Source organism: Elaeis guineensis, chromosome 4 (genome assembly GCF_000442705.2).
Source record: "Elaeis guineensis isolate ETL-2024a chromosome 4, EG11, whole genome shotgun sequence".
Classification (NCBI taxonomy): domain Eukaryota; kingdom Viridiplantae; phylum Streptophyta; class Magnoliopsida; order Arecales; family Arecaceae; genus Elaeis; species Elaeis guineensis.
The window spans coordinates 128073664-128095753 of record NC_025996.2 but is presented as its reverse complement, the minus strand read 5'-3'; the positions used below and the strand labels follow the sequence as shown (position 1 = coordinate 128095753).

General features: G+C 38.7%; 1 protein-coding gene across 2 annotated transcripts in view; it reads right to left on the bottom strand.

Moving 5' to 3' along the window:
* Positions 1-2701: 2701 nt before the first annotated feature.
* Positions 2702-22090, bottom strand: part of LOC105042697 (pyrophosphate-energized membrane proton pump 3) — a 45797-nt gene continuing 26408 nt past the window's right edge. For both annotated transcript variants that reach the window (XM_010919992.3, XM_073256779.1), the window contains 8 exons: positions 10569-10689; positions 6858-7045; positions 6051-6488; positions 5308-5472; positions 5062-5217; positions 4866-4977; positions 4363-4582; positions 2702-2983 (listed from right to left, as the gene is read on the bottom strand). In XM_010919992.3, the coding sequence (XP_010918294.1) occupies positions 2884-2983; positions 4363-4582; positions 4866-4977; positions 5062-5217; positions 5308-5472; positions 6051-6488; positions 6858-7045; positions 10569-10689 (1500 nt within the window). In that variant the 3' untranslated portion in view covers positions 2702-2883. The remainder of the gene's footprint in view (positions 2984-4362; positions 4583-4865; positions 4978-5061; positions 5218-5307; positions 5473-6050; positions 6489-6857; positions 7046-10568; positions 10690-22090) is intronic.

The window sequence follows — 22090 nt, the reverse complement described above, 5'->3', positions numbered from 1 at the left end:
TCTAAGGAAGGATGGCCTAGGCATCCAGACCTTAATTATGAGGAGGAAAGACTTAATTGTGAGGCATGTTGCCTGGTTTTCCTCAATCCTGATTCTTCGTGGAGCTCGATCATGATGGTTAGGTATGATCCATTGCCTGCTAGTGTGAGGTCCATCCTATGTGTAGTACCTCCTTCCTATGGAGAGAAACCTATGCTCGTGCACCTGATATCTTTCTCCAAATGAGATCGCTGGTAGGGGATGGATACTATGGATATCCTGTATGATCTATAGATTGAGACCTATCCTTTAGCCAATGGCCGATCTTTATCAGTACTGAGGCGATGGATTCCATGAGAGTTGCAGATCTTCTTCGGACTGATGGTGGGAGGTGGAACCGAGCAATGGTATCCTGTTTGTTTGGGGAGCAGCTAGAGTGGGTGTCATCCCTTGCGACTCTCATCTTCAACAGTCCAGACGTCCAGATTTAGGACACTTTTGCACTCCGAGGGTTGTGATGGCTAACCTCTACCAGATCTATCGGAGGGAGTCCATTAGGCACAGAGAGGTTAGGTGGGTCTGGAGGATCGGGGTGCATCCGAAGATGAGCCTATTTCTCTGGAACGTGGCTTGGGGTCAGCTCCCGACTAGATCCTTTCTGCGAGCTCAGGGCATAGACATTCAGCTGGCATGCCCTCACTGTGATTTTGAGACCATGGACCACACTCTTTTCTAGTGTTCGAGGGCAAGATCTGTTTGGTCTTTGGCAAGGATGCACCTACAAATTGCTCAAGTGTTAGACCCCACCCAGAGCTTTCTAAAGTTCCTACAACATAACACTGAAGATGATGTTTCTAAGGTGGCAGACATCTGTGTGGCCTATGTGGCCCTCCATATTTGGCTAACTAGGAATAGTCTGGTATTTGATTTCAGACAGTTTTCGACGACGTTATTTTGAAGAGAGCCTTGGCTATGGCAATGGAGATCACCGATGTGACATCCAGACCTTTGGAGATCTGGAGCTTCCACTCTACTTACGTAGGGATCCGTCGGGTGTTCATTCTTAGGAGCCCCCTCTTTTACTGTATCTGAAGGTCAACTTCAATAGGAGTATTAGATGCAGGCATGGCGGGGCTGGATTTGTGATCCATAAACGTAATTCTAGGCTTGTAGCGGTTGGGGAGAGTCACTTATTAGAGCCTACGGTTACTGGGGTGGAGCTTCGCGTAGCTTGGATGGGGATTGTGTTTCTCAAGTAGATATTAGAGGCGGGTCAGTTTGTTATAGAGGATGACTCAGCCACAATGATGTCCTAACTTCAAAGCTGCATCCGCAGTGGAGCCACTCACCTCCTTCTGCATGACATCTCCATTTTGCTAGAGGGATGTACTGCACCGATTATATGGCATGCCTTTCTTGATTTTGCCAGAGGGATGCATTGTATTGGTTATAAGGCATATCTTTCACAAAGAGAACACTACAGCCAACTAGATGACTGAAAAAGCTTTTTGAACTGGGATAGGAGCCATTCTTGGACAACTCCGAAATATTTTATTTTTCTGACTTTGTTGGTTGTATTCATATAAAAATTATTTGAATGAACCGTCTTATCAACAAATATATATATATATATCATTGTTCAATATTTATTTATACATATTTTAAGTTTTCTAAATTTGTCCTAAAATATTTTATAGTTATCGTTTATGTTTTTGTTGTACATGGGTGATGATAAATTTTTCCCTACTTATACAATGGCCACTAGCATAGTAGTATCATGTTTTAGCCCAAGGCATTTAGCCGTATAATTCAATTAACATAGCTTTTAATCAAAGCCGAGAACAATCGCAGTTACAACCATTAGAACAATACCTGAAGATCCTTTGTTACATTACAAATATAGACATGTTTATATAATGATCTTTATTTAGCCATGATCCGGTTATTAAAACTAAAGCAACCATCGCTTAATATTTTCTTTCCTTCAATTAAAAACATTTTCCGATTGAGATATCATGCAAGTTCAGAAATATTTATTTTTTTTTTTTTTAAATCTTGTCATTCATGACATGGCAAAATAACATTGTTGTTCCACGTTTTTTTTTTTTTTAATGCCAAAAATAAACTAACAATTATGGTATCCAACAAACAGCCCCTTAATTTTAAAAAATTATTATTTTTAATTCTCAAAAGAAATTTACTCAAATGCCCCGCTATAATATGAATATATTTCTGAAAAAGAATCAAAGGCTTAGTTCTATATACAATATTTGTCGATTTTACGATAACTATAATTGTTGAATCCAGATGGGAGAGATGATTGTACGAGCACATTGACGTAGTTGAGACCTTAGTATGAAAATTAATATAAGAAAAAGATAGAAGCATGGTTGTACACACTTAGATTATATTAATATAGAATTGAAGAACTATTTTATTCTCGTTTAAACTACGTATGCATGCTATATCACGGTGGTTTGAGGGGATTCTTCCACCTAAACTGCATGGATTATCAAGATACGTTCTACTTCTCAGCACCCATTGCTTATGGGCATTTGGAATCTCAGAACTAGTAACTTAAAATTTGAGCTTCCCCATCTGGGGGGAAGGAAACCATGCCGCTAGGTTCCTGACTGGCTTTGCTTGTTTTAATGTGAACGAAGTCATCTGAAACAGGCATGCACTCACAGCAACAGTATTCCCATGTTTAAAACCCAAAATATGCACCCCAAACGCATATATTATTAGTCCAAGCACAAAAACAAATATCAGCAGTGATGTCACATTGGATAATATTAGTAACATGGTCTCTTCATTTAAAGAAAAATCATCCATCAACAAAGCTCCCACCCCATCTATCTGAAAGGGGTGCTGTATATTCAGTTGCGCAAAGGTGGAAATCACTCACAAAAAGACGGGGGCCATCACCAATGTAATGGTTGCAAGCATTTTGATAAGAACGTGGAGTGAAGGCCCTGCAGTGTCTTTGAATGGATCACCAACTCTGCAAGTTGAAGAAGCTAATGTCAGTGCTTAACCAGCAAGAGTGCTTGTGGTGTTTCCAAACAGGTTCTAGTATCTTGTTTGTCAATACATGGGACAAAAATTAAAAAAAAAAAAAAAAATCAAAATCAAAAAATCAAAAGGACTACCCAAAAAATAATGCACGCTGGAACAAAATGCACAATGCAACTTGCTGCAAACTAAAAAAAGGGGGGGAAGAATGCATATGGAGCTTCGTCACTGGTCACGCATGCACCCATAAACATATATTAATGATAACAAAAAGAGATAAAGGAGCTTGGAATTTGAGTCTCTCACTTTTGTTCATTATTTTTCCAATTAACTGGCAATTAGCTTAGTTCAACTAAAATAGTAATATGGTATTAGAGGAATACCAATGCCTCTTAAGACATCCTTAAAAAACTATACTCCAGACTTTGAAAATTTTCTTAGAAAATTTTATCCAATTGGTGCACCTGGGTCTAACCATCTCACACAGACACACATGGGCATGAATGTGTCCAACCCATGTTCATTCAATTTTTTCCTACACTCTTTGTTATCGTTATCCTTGCACTGTGTAGAGCTAATAACATGTCATGCAACCATCATGTCATAAATAGCACACCATGCAACTATATATTTTATGCATATCCCATATATTACATAAAACACACTATATTTTGTAAGTATATGCACATATTAAAGTATTATATAAAAATTAATTACACTAAATTATGAAATATAATAAAGTATATCAGGAGATTTGTGGGAATACATATGCATCGGACATGCACACATAAACACCTCTCAAATTCAATCCAACCAGCCTGAATAGGATATTTGATGTTCTGCCGGCCTATTCTTTATCCCATCCTACTGACTCTTCCCTCTGGTATCTGTCTTCTACCTGCAATTAACATGAACCGCATGTGCCCATAGACAAGAACTACACTCTACCTCTGGTATGCAAGCACATATAACTACCAATTTTTTATTCTTCTTCATCAAAATCATCCAAATAGCTCCTTTACATCACCTCACTAAAAAAATTTATGTACATGCCCTAACAATATCTTGCATCCATCTATTCAGCATAGAAAGTTCATTAGGATTGCATACGAAAGGACATACAGGGGTGCTTTGATGCCTAGCTATGTAATTGATGGGCAATCACACCACCACATATGGGGAGCACATGCACTTGGAATGATGTGATAGAGGCGTTGCACAAACAAGTCTAAACTTGGGAATAATCTCATGAAAACAGTGACACAACAAGTAAACTACATGCAATCAATCACGTATAGTTTATGTGACAACAAAGCTGAAGATGCAGAAAAATAAGTACACAAGGCAAATCAAGTTTGGGAAACATACGTATCACCAGTAACCGCTGCCTTGTGACAATCACTGCCTTTCCCTCCAAGTGCACCAGTCTCTATATACTTTTTGGCATTATCCCAGGCACCACCAGCAGTGTTCAGAAAGAGAGCCATAAGGATACCAGCGACTGTCGCAAACATAAGCATCGAGGCCACAACTTTTGCCCCAAGGAGTGATTGGCCGGTAAAGTGTCCCAATATCCGGAAGAGGAGTCCTGTCAACCAGAGAATTAAATCTCTAGAACCTCACCCATGCAAAAGCCCTCTTCATTCTCCCTCCAGTATATTAATAATAACAAAAGGATTATATACTTTATGAAATAGAAATAAAATAAATTTGTCTGCTTGAGTGTGCTGTCCTGTATTCCCTCAAAAAAAAAAAAGGTGTTCTGCATGTGGGAATGGGCCGGGTGAATTTCTTCTTGCACGCATGTGTGCATGCGCATGTGTGTGCATTAAGGGCTTTATAAAGAAAATCAAGAATTAAACAGTACTCACCAATCACTATAGGTGATATAATAGCCAGAGCACCAGGCTTTATCATTTCCCGCAAGGATGCTGAAGCCACAATGGCAACACAACGGCCATAATCTGGTTTTTCTTTATAGTCCTGGACAGGCATGTCATATCAATGCCAGCAACACTCATTTAAGGATCATAACAGTTACCTGGCATGGCATAATTGGATACTCACCATTATACCTGGCCTCTCAATAAACTGGCGTCTAACTTCATTAACAACCTCCTGAGCAGTTTTGCCAACAGCTGAACAGGCCCATGCACTAAAAACAAATATAAGCATAGAACCCAATAAACCGCCAACAAAAACCTCTGGGACTGCTATGTCAACCTGCATATCCAGAAATTCAAAAAATTTAAAGACATTAAACTTTTATTAAAAATAATGATAATAAGACATAAGTGCATGGCAGTTATATACCTGCTTAAAAGGAACGTGAGCAAATGAAGCTACTTCATCCATATATGCACTGAAAAGAAGGAAGGAAGCAAGTGCTGCAGACCCAATAGCAAATCCTTTCGTGGTAGCTTTTGTAGTGTTACCAACAGCATCAAGAACATCAGTGATTTCTCGAATGCTTTCTGGCTGCATACAATTTAATTGCTCAAGAATTAGGACAAAAATGATAATCACAAACAATGTCCCAAAATTATATAAGCAAATACGCATTCCTTATCAAATGTTCTGATTATTTATCCTAATTGCCAAGACCTAAGCCAGACCAGTAAGGATTTCATATATAAATTTTTTAAGCACAAATAAAGAACTTTTTTTGTGGGAGAGAGATATGAGAAAGCCCCATCAATCCATTTCATCGATAGAAAGAAATGAAATTACAATTACATCCTACGTTAGTTCTGAAAAAAGGAAAGGTCCTCAGCAGATTTCAATGAAATACAAGAGGACCACTTGTTCCAAGTGACGACAAACCCCCTATGAATATCTTCATAACGTCTTTTAGTGCCTTGAAAGAAAGTTGCATTCCATTCAAGCACAAACAAAGAACTATATTTATATAGTAAGAAGCTGGTGAAAGTGGTGCTTTCTTCAAACGGAGAACAGTGCAACACCTAGTGCATCATATTGAAAAAGTAGCACCTGAATTCTATGGTAATTAGATAAGAATTTTCAAAACAATTTCATGCGCTCATTAATCATGGTACCTGCTGGCTCATCTCTACAATTCCACCTGCATTGTCGGCTATAGGGCCAAACATATCCATCGTGAGGACATATGCAGCAGTACTAAGCATGCCCATTGTTGCTACAGCTGTTCCAAACAGACCACCAGTTGGATTCCCAGTTTCATCCACCAAGCCTGATGTATGCCCCAGCCAGAAAGCCGCAATAATTGCTATGCTTATCACAAGAACAGGGAGAGCTGTTGATTCTAGTCCCAAACTCACTCCTGCAATAATATTAGTTCCATGCCCTGTGGCACTTGAGAGAGCTAATACACGGACAGGCTCATGCTTGTAATCAGTGTAATACTTCGTTATCCAAACGAAAACATATGCCGTTATGATTCCAACCAAGCCACATAATGCAAAATTGAGCCATGCAGAAGGTGCTTGTTCAGTGTAAAGGAGCCACCGGGTAGACTGCCAAAGATGCAATGGCAAAAGGAAAACAAAGAAAATATCAGAATAATATAAAAATTGTAAAAAGTACCAGGACATCAGTCATTTAATTAAATGAATCCAGATGATGAATCATCATCTAAATGAAACAAGTGAAAGAAAAGATCATACATGCTCTAGACAATGCCCTAATGGTCATTCCCACTTCTCCTTGAAGGAGATAAGGAAGTACCTACTTTGAGACTTGGGTGGTAAATCCCAAGGTAGTTGGACCTGGGCAATTTACTTTGGTGGTCGCCACCCCCCCACCCCCCCCCCAAAAAAAAAAAGAAAAAAAAATGAAACTAAAATGCGAATTAAGATTTGTATTTATAAACAATATTAACCTACCAAACCAAAAGTTAAAACAGCAAAAAATATTGTCACAGAGTAGCCTTTCTGAAGTATCATCATTGGGTCCTCTACAGGAACAATGAGTCCAGATTCACGGGTGCCTCTAATTGAGAGTATTCCAAGTGATGATACCACCAAGTCAAAAGAATGGACAACAAGAGGAAACAGGATAAATCCAGATGGATCTGCAAAGAAAATTAATTAGTTAGTCATCAGATAATAATAGTAAAAACAAAGAAACTGTGTTCAGACTTATTAATAGAACATATAAACAGAAAATTTACTCGGCAGTCTGGAAGCCAAATACAGTAAATTTTTGCATCCAAAAGTGCTGAACAAAATTATACAAGTACGTGCATATGTATGTATGTATGTATCTATGTATGTATATAAAATACATAATACTGAATTAAGCAGTTTCCCCAGAAAAAAGACATCAGAAATGTTCAGATATTCACTGGGAACTCATGGAACATTATATTAAATGTTGATGGGGACAGATGTACAGAAATGTTAGGCAAATAACAGTTCTTTGAGAGTTTTCACAACATTGTTATTTATTGTTTATCCTTCTCCAGTATCTGCCATATGTCAAAGAATGTTGCTAAAGATTTTGCAGTTCTTCTTGTGCTGTTTCACGTGCCCATTTTCAACCTGTCATTTATGTTATTAGTTCAGAAATCCCATGCAAAGGAATTGGTGAAAGTGAATCAGCATTCATAAGCTAAAATAGTGATGGAATGAGGGCATTGCCAATAGTGAAAGAAATAAGCATAAATAGGACTGCAAATGAAACAAGCTGATATAAACAACTTGGTCTCAGCTTTGATTAGGCTCAATTGAGCTTGTTTGATTAGGAAATGAGCCAAAATAAAACTTTATTTAAGGCTCAACTCAGACAAGCTAAGTCCATACACTCTGGGCTCACAGAAATAAACAGAATAATGTGCTCATTAGCTGATTAATAGGTTTGTTAGTTAAGAATCTAACAAAAATTGAACATTTCTAGTCCTCTGAGCTCCGCTTGGCTTGATTCATTCACAATGTCTTTTTTTTTTTTTTTTATTGTAATTGATCCATTCACAATGTCAAAGGAGTATAAATACTTAAATAGCAGACAGTCCCTAATGATAAAAGTTTCCTAGCAAAGTTGGTATATATTTTGTTAAGATGTTCACGAGCTTTATAGCAGCAGGCGACGTTCTTCATAGTGTGCCAACTGCCAAGGCAGTGAGCATGGAAAAGTCAGCAATGCAAGAAATGCCTAAAAATGTATTCTGATAAAGCTTAATAGATGTAAGCCAAGGAAATGAAAATGAAGAGTTGTAGAACAAAATCGGCTAAGTGCCAAATAGTTACTGAACCAACCAAGTGAATATGTGTACATAAACCCTCTAAAATTAAAAAAGCCTTAATTGCTAAAAATGATGGAATTCACTTCACGAAAGATCTCAAGCAAAATTACAAATACATTTCCCACATGGCATAAGCAATCTGTAGTGCCAGCAAGAGATGCCAAACAGAAACATTATCGTAACCAACAAATTCAGCCAAACTTCTAGTGTGACATCATGGAAACCTTTTGCCATTCACTCCTATTGGGGGAAGACAGGATCCCAGCTCAAGAGTATTCCTGAAAACCTAACAACCACCAACAAATCCCTAAACCCAACAAACAGCAACAAATTGGCATAAAAATACACATTCACCCAATCAAAAGAAAATAAATGTCAATATATACCAAAACAGAGACCCTTCAAGACAGTAATGACCAATGAAGATGTAGAACATTTGGAATTATGTTTCACACTCAGCACAAAATCGATGCTAAAAGCTGAAGGATGATTGTAGTGTCAAATTTGCTCTCTCTCTCTCTCTCTCTCTTGTCAAGATTCTTGCAATTAAATGGAATCCTACTGTTATCTAACTGTATGGACTTAAATATGTAGAGAATATAATTGGTCTTCTACCCACCAAGTAGCATTGGAGTTTAATATAGGACCCTCTTTGCCCAAAGGTTCCTTTGCTAGGAATTTGGCACCAATGTGCAGGAAGATGACATCTTGTTGAGATTTGCTAATGGAACAGTCATATTTGATGGATAAGATATTGATAGATAGAGAGCCAGGCTGGACTTGAGCTTTGTCTTCCCAGGCACAGTCTGAACTAGAGCACCGCAGGCCTAAAGCCCAAGTTCGGAGTTGGAATTAGACCAAACCAAGTCCAGATCTTTTGATCCAAATTCAGGCCCAGACTAGCCAGAATACCTTAAGTGCCCAAAAGTTTCTTCTTCAAATTGCAACTCAGCTCGTGATAAAGGAAAAAGGGACTAATATAATAGGCATAGACCAGCCAAAGAAGTCAATTACATGGCACCATTTGCTCAACAAAAGAGGGAAATGTGTTGAGCAGGTGATCAAGGTATTTTTTGTGGGATGACATGTTTCAATTATTTAAATTTGACCTGTGATTTTTACATAAAATCCAGTGGCTTTAAGTCAGCTAGCTATATCATAACCATTGAGCGCCTCACTCACTCCAAGGCCTGGGTGGTACTGGCTCGAATTTATGTTCAGGCCTGGCTATCCAAGCCTGGGCTCAGCTCTTGCGCCTAATTCCCAAGCCTAAGCCTGAGAAATTTTAAATTGGGTCCCAGGACCAATTGGGATGGTCTTACCCATGGACAATGTTACTTGTTAGTTAAGATTCAGGAAAGTGATAGGGAATAAAGATTGGAGTGTTCCGCCACCATCCCCTTCCTTTTAAAAAAAAAACGAAAAGAAAAAAAGATGGAAGAAATAGAAAAATAGCACCAAAGTTAGTGCAAAACACACATAACAGGCTACAGAAAGTATCATTTGTTGATTTAGAGGATGCAGAATGTAAACGATGATCAATTAAGTTGATTTAGTTCAATAGACAATTGAGCCTATATGGCTCCCTAAAGATATGTTTGATAGCATAGAGGCCATAAGAGGATGAAGAACAAGGTAAACTGAACCAATTACAGCATTCCAAATGAATTTATATGGATGAATGAGATGGAGAGCATTTCAACCAAAATGGCAGAGATGTCCAATACCTACCTGATGTTGCATAATTACAATCTAAAGCTCTTCCAGGAGGTACCAAAACATCTATGATTCCATGCTACTTGATGAACGGCTCTTAAGTTGATGCAGATATGATTGTCATTCAGGATGAGATCAATGATTAGAGACTAACATATGCACATGATACAATGAGATGTGGTTACTGCACATCTAAGCACATAAGAATTGCAGAGGATACAATACATATCATTTATACATACTACATAGTGATAGCATACAAACACTTGAAAGTGTAGTGGTACCAATGAGTTGGAAGAAAAAGGCAATCATGGTATAACTGCCATTTTAACAATTCATGCAATAGAATACTGACTCAAATGCATGGCTATATTTTAGAAAAGTTTATCATACCCATGCATCTTGTGTAATGTGCAACATATACATGTACAGATTTAGGTATTATCAGCAAAGATGAACCTTGATGTTTCACATGTAAAATGGTAGCACTTAAGGCCATGAAAGAACAAACATTATCACAAGTGGCTAAAGCACAATATGAAGAAAGAACAATATAAATTCAAACCAAAATCTCAAAACAAAAAAATTTGCATACAAGGGAAATGATTTTCCTTTTAAGATAAGCATATGCTCTTGCCTTCAATTTTGCAGCGTTGAGCCATTGTTCCTCCAAGTATCATAGCACTGATTATCTCTGCTGCTATACTCTCAAAAAGATCAGCACCACGGGCAGCACAGTCACCCACATTATCACCAACCTTCAGCAATTCCATTTAAGTTATACAAGATCTCAAGGAAAAGCAATCCAAAAACTAACAAGAAATAACAGAAGAAAATAAAACCAACATTAAACAAAAGTACTAGGTTGCTAGTTTAAAACAAATAATGAGAAACTCATAAGACATTCTAAGCCAGCTAATAAGAGTGGTAAAAGCCTGCAAACATAGTATACTTCAGGCTGAAAGCCAGCCAATAGAGAATATGACCAACATCATCCAGTGAAAGCAGAGGGAGAGATGTTACAAAAATGTTGTATTTTTTTAGATTTAATATTCACTTTTTGAAAGAAAACATCGTTGTTCATAAATTGGCTCCCCTGATGCTTCACGAATGCTTATTTGTAGCATTAGAATTACCTGCTTAACAAGAGACTATGTACTAGTTGTACTTTAATCATGTACAGTTTGTTCAGTAACTTCTTCTTAACAGGCTTCGGTTTTGGAGGTTTTCCTGACAGCATATGATGGACAGAACAACATTGTCAATTTACAGCCACCAGAACAAGCTGACATGGGTAGACCAACAGAGATTTACGGCAGAAAGCCAGTTCACTAACGAACATAAGTAAGGTTTTGAAAACCACTGGAACAGAATTGTACCACCACTAGGATTCTAGCACCAAAAGAAGGCCTGGGTCACCAAAACATAGCAAAAACAGGGCATCCTGGTTAGGTCAGTACTGGCCGATACATGCCATGGTTGGCCTAAACAATGCTCATAGTGGCTATCCAAGCCGAAATGGATCAGTACCGACCAGTACCAAACCCGGTATTACTGGTTCAAAGGCATCCTAACCATTTTAAAGTGAAAAGAGGGGAACGGGGGCCAATTGGGTAATCTAATGCAACTAGATATCTTGCAAAAGGCTCCCAAAATGCTTTTAAACCATCTGGTGAGAATGAGAGTGAGAGAGAGGTGAAGCGAGAGAAGGAAAGAAAGAGGGGAAGAATGGGAGAGGGCCTTTTTGCACTCACCAGGAAGGTTATGCCAGCGGATCAACAAAAGAGGGCACTCCATTTAGGTGAGGCCCTTGGATCTCTTTTTTTCTTTTCTTTTTTTTTTGGGTGGGGGGCGGGGGGGAAAGGGCGCGCCCAAAGTTGGCAAAAATTGGAAAAACAAAGGAAATCCATGTCACATTTTTTTGTTTTACTTGAAATTTAGATATGTTGTAGGTTGGACAGGAGCCTACAGCATGGTCAGTTTTGCATAGTGAGTTATGTTTTCCAACCAATATTTTACTTTTATGGATTATATGTAATTCTGTATTGAAACATTAATAAAAATAAAATATATGGGATTCTAGTCCAAAAAATTTTAGCATATTTGCATCCGTGCCATGCACAAGCTATGATTTTTATGGTGGAATGCCTTTTTTTTTAAATATTTATCATCATTTAATTATTTTTGTTATCAAGAAAATAACTAAAACAATACCCAAGTTTCTTAAAAATCTAAACAATCATCAGCATATGTCCTAAGCATAGATATAATTTTTTAAACATCATTGTATGCATTTCAGAAATTAATGATTTTTTATGATTTTTATACCTTTCAAGGGAAAATAATTAAAATTTGAAAAAAGCTTAGTTAAATATAGGCTTAATTACTTTTAAAACCTTGATCTTTTTGGGTGTTTTCATTTTTATCGGGAACTTTGATTTGTTGCAATCAGATTCGCGAACTTTTATAATGTTGCAATTTCTCCTCTGACTGCTACTTTTGTCTAATGGTCATGACGGAAATAATCACATACTATCACATGATATATAATAGAAGTTGATGTGGAATAGAACAAGCTAATGTGAAATCCTAAACTCCCCCTTCCCCCTTTTTCTCCTCTTCTTGCTAGGGTTTAAACTCCTTTCCCTTTTTCCTCCTCTAGCTAGGGTTTCTATTTCCCATTTCCCTCCATTTTCCTCCACTACCTTCTCCAAAACCCCCACCATCAATGCTTCTTATAACACTGCTAGCTCCATACTCTCCGCCGCGCCAACCAAAACCCTCCGTCATTCTCCTTCCTCCTCTCTCTCGTCCCTCTCCTCTCACCAACCTTATACCCTTCCCTTGCCATCTTCCCCACCCCATCAACTCTTCCATGTCATGAAAACAAGGCCCTATCCTGTCGATCAAGAACTCTTAACAAAAGAAAACCTCCAAAGACTTCACATCTGGGCCATTCTCTACCATGCTCTCGAGGTGCTTCAACATCGTGCCTTCGGGCTCCTCCTTCTGCCACAATGATGTCTTAGACTCCATCAAGTCGTCTTCGCCTCAAATCCTTGAAAGTTTTGATGGTGGTCTTTCTTTTTGGAGGGGGGGGAGGAGGTTCATGAGTGTAGGTGCTTTTTTGTTTTCTTCCTTCAATTAATATTCTCTTTGCTTTTTGGCAATGAGTGCTATCAAGGATTAATGGAGGGGCTTTCTTGGAATTGTAAAAGTGATTCATTGTCTATGTTGCGGTTGTTAATAAGATCTTTGCATCTGAAATTTTTAAGTGAACAAAGGCATGAATTTACTTTAATTTATTTCAAGACACTTTTGGTTAATTTGTCCTTTTTTTTGTTTTGATTCTTTCTTGCATTTGGAATGATTTTCATTTGGTGCAGATCATTTATCTTGCTACTCCTTTTACTTAATAAAGGCCAAGAGGTTGGTGGTATTGGGGCTTGGAGGGGTGATAAACACATAAACACATGAATTAGGATGTTAGAAGCATTGATTTGTTATTAATTGATCATTATTATTGAGAATTTGATGCTTCTTAGTCTATTTTGCAGATAATTAGAGGATTGGGCTGATTAAGATTCAAATTGGTTCAAATCCAAAAAAATACTCAAGAACCAATGGGCCAAGTGCAACCAGCTCAAAGGATAAATCGCGATCAATGGTTTAGAAGCAACTCTTCAAGATCCAACGACCATCAAAAAAAGAAACCATTCATCTAAACCCTAAGAAGAGGGAGAGATTGACTCAAATTCTTCCAAAACTCCACGCTACCTCTTCTCAACAAACCCTCATGCACCTTCTAAAGTCCACACCTCTAATTAATTACCAAACTCCATCTCATGCACAGCCAAGTCTCCACACTTCACACTTTATCTCCTTCTTCACGTGCTCCCAAAATCCAAACCATATCCCACCTCCTTCCTCCTTTAATTAATGTGGTCCCCACTTCCTCTCTTTGACTTTTCCACGCTCCTATTCTCTTCACGCGGCCAAGACTCTCCCAGGCTCACATGTGGCAGGGCCTTTCACATGGGGTCCACACAAAGGAAGGGGCAGCACACAAGCGGTTCACCTAGCAGTTCTTGCGCACAGATTACGGGCGAGCAGCTCTCGTGAACAGGTCCTTGCGGCACCATTTAACTGCACCTGGGATGCAACCGAACGTGAGATTTGAGGGAGCACAGGCCAAACCAAAGAAAGAGAGAGATCGTGAAGGACTCTAAGACCCTACCATGATCAGGACTCGAAAGGCACTGAAGGCTATAAAAAAGGAGTTATGGTACCAGAGAAAAAGAGAGAAAAATAAAAAAAAATTATAAAAAAAAATGAATAGAGAAAAATAAAAAGAGAGAGAGGGGAGAGATTTGTAGTGGCATAAGGAGGCTCTGTTGTTCGTCTTCAAGTTCTCCAACAAGAAGTCATGGCGAGAGGACTCAACACCATGCGCGGTTAAACTCCTGCATCTCGAGGACGAGATGATTTCTTTTGTAAAGCAGATGTGTTTTTCCTGATTCTATCTTTTATGTGTTTCTTTTTCATGCAAAGAATAAAAGATTATTTTCTTTTGCAATATGTGCTTGTGCTTTTATTTTAATGATTAGATCATTAATCTAAATAATCTATTTTCTTTAGAGACGCGCTGTAATTGGTAGGATACGACGCATGCTCCAGAAAGAAATAGGTGGTCTTAGGATTTGATCTCTCATCCTTTCTTTTTAAAACCTCCTGGGATAATTTATACTCATAAAGGGATGAGTCGTGATCTGAAAGATACGGTCCGCACTCAGATAGAGATTGATTATACTCAAAGGCCATTGATAACAAGCCATCCTTGCATGATTTTAAGTATTTAAATCTATTTTGCAAAAGAATGATTCGTAATCCCTGAGATTTTTCTTGCTTGATCACTTTTACCATTAATTTAGAATTTATTTTTCTAGTTTACTTAGTTTCTAAAGGTTTTTAAACAACTTCATCACACATAAAATTTCGAATTTTTCTCTCTTGCTTTAAGTTCCAAACACAACCACTTCTGATCTCTGTGGATACGATCCCAATTCACCCTATCTACATAGTAGAGAGTTAGGTTTATTTTTGACTGCCTACGACAGCGATCAAGAGGTAAAGATTCTAGGTGTTTAGAGAGGAGACTAGCACGTGGGCTTGGCATGGTTGAAAGAATTTCATAACTTCAAGGGGCCGTTGTGAGAAAGAGAGATTTGCTTTTTATGGCATATACTCTATGAAAATGGCTTGCTTCTCAAGGGTCATGGGGGTGGCAGCAGTGGATTTGGTGCTGGTGGTGGGGGCGGTCTTGGTGGTGGTGATGGCCATGACAGAGGCTTTGGAGTTGGTGATCGTATAGGTGGAGGTGATAAGGTTTCAGAGGAGGTAGTGATGGAGGGAAAAGGATGAAATGGGAGGTAGAAATCCTAACCAGAATGAGAGGAAGGGAGAAGAAAGAGTTTGTAAAGGTTCCATATCAACTAGTTCCATGCCCCATCAACTTCCAATACGTCTCATGTGATAGCACATGACCATTTCCGTCACGGCCATTAGACAAAGTAGCAGCCAGGAAAAAATTGCAACATTTTAGATGTTTGAGGACTTGATTGCAACGAATCAAATTTCAAGATAAAAACGAAAACCCGCAAAATGTTCAAGATTTTTGACATAATTAAGCATTAAAAATAATAAACATGGAACATGCATCAATAATTGACCAGATCAATTCTAAAGCTGTCAACTTCTATTTTATTAATCAACATGTAATTTTCTGATTTTCAAGTTATTTTTATAGAAAAATTAATTAAAAAAATAAAAAAATTGATTTAATTCTAAAAAAAGCATGGAATATGCATTTGATAATTAATAAAAAAAAAATTAAACCACTTATCTTGCATTTTGTTCATCAACAAAAATAATAATATGATAAAAATTCAAGCAAAGTGAAAAATGCATCAAAAATATCTTTCATGAATCTTGATTTAAGTGGATGATATGCACGAAGCATGATTTTTTCAATTAGTAGATGGATTCTAATAAGAAAGGTCAAAAATAGCCTGATATTGGATGGTGCCATGGAACGATGGGCTTGGAGAGACATCACTGGTTATACAATTATTATGACATGGACAACAAAGAAGCTGAAGTCACCTAGTTGAAACAACATTTGGTTGGTGGCTATAGTGATTCACAAAAGTGTACCAAGGTACCTAAACAAGACAGGTAACGAGGGACCACTTGTGGAGTTCAGAAGCAATGGCATAGGTAGCTAGATACAAGCAGGCTCAACAGGACTGCAAGATAGCCGAGGTCAATGATCAGCCAAGTAGGGATGACAAATGCAGTGAGTCTAAGCAATCTGATCTAGACGATACAGAGGCTGTTAAGCTACGAGAGGCCATCTAGGCCTCTAAGTAGGCAAAGCGGGAGTATTAGGAGGCCATGATGCATCATGAACAATTTGGGCCTTCACATTATGGAAGGGATGGTATTGGGCATGCAGCCAAGGAAAGCTCCACGCTACATAAGACCTAATCAACTAAAGGTGATGATGGAGGCATCATATCCCTCTTTAGTGCATTTCAAAGAGGGAAATAACACCAGGTCTCATCCCACCATTTATACCATCAATATGACAACTTAGACTCACCAGGAGCATGTGATAGCGACCGCCATAGCCAAGTAGTTCCACTATGGTCAAATACTATAGCATGGGCTACAGCTCACTACTCCCAAAATATGTTTATTGAAATATAGAAGCAGGGTCCTAGCAATGACCCACCGACTTCATATGAGACAAAGGGCCATACTTCAAGGCACAGGTTGAGGGTCTGAAGTAGTGGATTGATGGATATAAGTAGCAGTATCAATACTGGTGTGATAGCTAGTCTGGGCCAACTAAGAGCAGTATCAACTTCCTAGTGTGTTGTCATAGGCTAAATTTCTCTTAAATGTTGACAGATGAATCTGACTGGATAAATGATTTTGACAAAATCCTAGGTCTAATGAAGGTGATTAAGGACATCAGGCCACAGTATATCGTCCAAGTAGCGACAGATCATGGTCCACAGTACAAGCAGGTAGGTAAGGATCCCATGGAAGACATGCCACATAAATAATGGACATCATGTACAGCCCATTGTATTGATTTTGGGCACCTACCATGGTTGAAGTCAGTTGTTGTGCAAGCATAGGCTATTTCAAAGTATATATACAATTACACATGGATCCTTGCACTACCATGGGCACCTACCATGGGTGAAGTCAGCTGTTGTGCAAGCACAGGATATCTCGAAGTATATATACAGTCACACATGGATCCTTGCACTGATGAGGCAGCATCTGGATGAGGAGCTAATGAAGCCAAGTGTCACACGATCTACCTAAGACTACATAGCCTTGAAAAGCCTCCTTGATAATCAAGCCAGTCTCAGAGCTATATTTACATGCAATAAGTGTGTGAAGCGCAAGTATGGCAAGTCAGCCGATGGCCAGAGAATCAAGAGGATTGTTTCGAGTATTCTGAGACTGATGTGCAACTGTAGTTACTGCAATGGAGCCTTTTGCATATGATGTTGCAAATGGTTGACTAAGAAGTTTCCACATATGGGTTTCTTACCCAAGGATGATCGATGCCAACCAACAGGATGAGGGAAGGCATCCTTGCACCTTTGGATCATTAAGGAAAGATAGGATCTGCAGCAGGGCTGAGAGCAGAGAGTTACACCTAGTAGATATAGCAAAATAAGGAAAAATATTCCACAAGAAATACAGAACTGTCAGAGCATATGGAGCTCAACAATTACTAGGCAGCAAGATTTGCTATGCCAATACTGGAGTCCGGACCGGTCAACCAATCATACGGTTCAGTATGCTTCCATGCCATTCTATACTGGGCCCAAACCGACATGGATAGAGAGCAGAGGGAAAACAGTAGCGGAAGAGAGAGAGGGAGGCGGAGAAGGCCTCTAGAGGCCGTCGGAAGACAGTCGGGCTTGCTGCGCTGCTACTAAGCATGGTGGAAGCCGGGGGAGGGTGGAGGAAGGGAAGGAGAGGAGGGAGAGGCTTCCACCAAGCTCGGCAACAGCGTAGTAAGCTCGACTGCCCTCCAACGGCCTTCGGAGGCCCTTTCTCCCTCTTCTTCTCTTTCCCTCCCCCCTCTCTCTTCCTCTCTTTCCTTCTCCCTCTCCCTCCCCCACCAATTTTTCGTTTCAAACACCATAACCGTCCCATTTGGCTGTCGGTATAATTCGGCACACCCCGAACCGGACAATTTGGCAAACCATGGTACGCAAGATGTTTCCAAGTACATTTAGAAAATTATTCTAGTAGGAAGTAATAACACTTTGTAATCACTTATCACCTTAAATTATTTGGTTGCAAGAGAGTGGTGGGTATAGAGGGGCACCAATGTACCCCATCTAAGGAAGATTGCCACCCAAGTCCTCTCGTAGACAATCTCGTCAACAGGTGCGAACAAAACTGATCCTTATTTGCCCTAATCCACAGCAAGGTGCAAACTAGATGACAAGCATGGGGCTGCACAACTGAGTGTTCACTTACTACAATGAGGTTGGGATAGAAGTATAGAGTAAGGGCAAGAAAAAGAGGTAGGAAGAGCATTGGCAGATGACTTTGTTTGTGATGATGAAGATCCTATACCTGGATGGAAGGCAGATAAACAATCTCAAGACAAATGCTAAATGAGCCAAGAATCCTCCACAAACAGACATAATCATCATGAAGGAGTTGCAGTGTGTGATGTAGACAGATAGACAAAGAAGCACATCTCATCCACAACAAGTGAGAACAAACAAGAGACTTGATGGTTGTCTAAGGACTCCAATTAGCAATTCAATCATGACATATTCAGGATACAACACGATGCATAGGCCTCCAAGGCAAATCAGGACAGTAAGAATGGTGAGTCGAAGGGAAAAGTGGCAATCATTGATCCAGTTGAGACAATCAACAACATACCAATCCAGAACGATAACAATGACACTCCAGTGCCATCAGATCACAACTTACCTAGATCATCTTGTAAAAATAATGACGATGATAATGGTAGATTGAGTGATAAGTCAAGAGGCCAAAGAGGGCAAGTTGGGCATTCTGGACTCTGGAGGAGGTGGTGCTGGGCGCAGTCCATTCATGAACAGGGCAAGGTTATTGCATTCTGTACAGGATAGGTACCACAAGGCCCAGATGAAAACTAGATCAAGCAAAGGGAATTCCTACAAGAGGAGAGGATCCAGTGATAGTGCAGCACACAAGATTAGGGTTATGGGGATAGTCATGTAGAGGTTGGAAGCTCAATAGTGAGAATCTATGTTCAAGGATAGAAGATGAGCAGTACCAACAGACTCAGGTGTTGTTACATAGATTGCAGGGAGTCAACATTAATGACACAGCTGCCAGTGCATCAGATAGCTACAACAGACGGCAAATCTCATTATGTGCTGGAGATGGATATCCTAGAGCATTAGATAGAGTTGACATTATGTTCCATCTAGGATCTATTTGGTTTCTTCGAATAATCATATGAGATCTAACTCTGCACATTATCCCTTCTATGGATATGAGTATAGCCAAAGATCATAGAACAGTGCTACTTCCTACTACCTTAAGCACGGATGGCTGAGCGCCATTAAGAACTAGATGTACAAACATCCATTGTTTCAAATCCAGAAGAAATGTGTCACGAGATGCTGAGATCGGTACCATACCAAGTATCAAGATGAAATTGTCCTATTGTTGCCCTGGCATCCCAATCAGCACATCTTGGGACATATCTTATACCCTTAAAAATTCATATATGAACCACAGGAAAAGAAATCTACCATTTTCAGGAGACCCTAGATGTACATGGAGGATGCACAGTAAGGAAAAAGATGCCTTTACTGGCTTTGCTAGGCTAGTTATCTGAAGTCAAAATTAGAATGAAACTGTGACCCATCTTTTGATTGAAAGCCTAGCTCCTTCACACAATCGAAAACACTAGGGTTGTAAATGACGTAGCATTCCTCATAGAAAATGATGACTCCTCTAGCATGAGCTATAGACATTAGGGTCATAGATTTTGGACTTCAATTTACAAACAAAGGAATAGAGACTTGGCAAATAAAGCTCTAGGCCAAGGCACATAGGATCAATACTGCCCATTAATTGATTTAATCCACACCAATGTTCTAACATATCATTAGACAACATCAAATTGAACCACCATTTTTCCATAGAGAAGACTTGCCACTATTTGACAAAAATACAATAGATGACATGATGAATAGTCATTTTATTATTTTATTTTATTTTAGGAATTAAGCATATGAATCCAATCATTAGGATTATTAACTAATAAGATAACAATAATATTGAAAGAAACGATTTTTCTGGGGGAGGGGGGATGGCCCTATCCCACAAGATTTAAAACCTTGCACAAATCTACAGCATTAGGGGCCACAGCCAGGCCATTATCGGGCATCTCAAGAGCATCATGGATTGGTGCAATACTTAGGCCAGTATAATGTTCTAGGTCTGGACTACTAGCAAGATCTGGATGTATATAAGATCTATCGACACTCTACATAGATTAGAGTTACAAAGTGACTTATTATAACTTTCTTCTTACAATACCATATTATATTTACCATTCTTCACTCATAAATGTTGTTAAGTGATCATTGAGTGCCAGTACTAACACTCCATTATCACATACTCTTTAAAAACACTCTTTGAACACTGAAAGATACAAAACAAGGTCACCTAAATATTTTTATCATGCAAAAAAATTAAAAAAAACATGAAAATAAAATTTAATTTTTTTAAAAAAAAAAGGCCATCCTGATGGGGGATCAGTAGGCCCGTACTGTGTTGACACAGGACAACCCTGGTATTTATCAATTTGGCCAAAAACTGGAACCATGCTGGTATCGGTATTTGAAACATGGAGCATAGGCCTTTGTTATGCAGGATAAACCAAACATTGGTTATTCTTTCCAGCATGGTAAGAGATTTACTCAAGGTATAACCTGCATAACTGTCAAGGAAGCTAACTATTCAAATGACAAATTCTCTTCATATTTATGATAAGCAAAAACACCATACTTTGTTTTCCTTTTTGCAAAATTCTTGGGTCACTATTGCCTTTGGTCGTAGCAGGTACTCCATGTGTTGAAGCAGAATTAAATACCCAGGATATTTCTTCAGGATTCAGAAATGAAACATTTTATATGGTGAAAGCATTTTTTTTTTCTAAATCAAATGCATATGGTTATTGTGTCCTAGATCCACAATAGTCTTATATTACGTGGTTGAGGGTTGAGGGGTACCCCTATACGATCAAGGGAAAACACATCAGAAATTTGAAGCTGGTCCGTTTCTGAAAAAAACATGAAACTAACACCAGATCTACAAAAATGAATAAAAAGGGACCCTTTGCTACAAAATTTCCTCTACACAGTTGACAAGTTTAGCCTTATTCTTTTTTCTAAAAACTAAATAACTTTTCTCCTGTCATTTTACATTAGCACCCTCAAATTATTCGTAGTATGAGGCCCATGGATTTTCAATTTCAAGTACATCAAGCTTATTTTCAAGGTATAGCACTAAATTTGCTAGGAAGGCGCTTTTAGTTTTCAAATTCCTTCTTGAAGAAACAGGACAATGATCTGCTAAAACTCAAAAACATAATCCCATCCTTCATAATATAAAACAATCATGGAAAAGATAGCTGTTGGCAGTTCATTGACAGATATAGGAGAAAATTTATTAACATGGGGCCAGAAGGGATAAAGATGGATTAGATTTTCCCAGGGATGTACCCATCTACATTTATAAGAATCAGCCATAAGTGTTTTCTTTTCCTAATTTCCACACTAATTTGACTAGCAAACCCACAGTTATATCTTTTTTTATATTCTAGGACCTGCCAAAGCCTTTGGTTTTGCAGACATGATTGTAGTGCCTTTATTTATTCTCTCCTCATCTAAGGCTTTCATTACCTTTGTTCATTTGCAAATGGTGTTCAGCATGCGAAGCTCAATTGTTGACAAACTTCCGACAGGCGCATTATGCCACCATTCAGCTAACAAGGTGTTGAAGCTCTCAAATTGAATTCATATTATCTCCATTTTGGGAAGGGGTCAT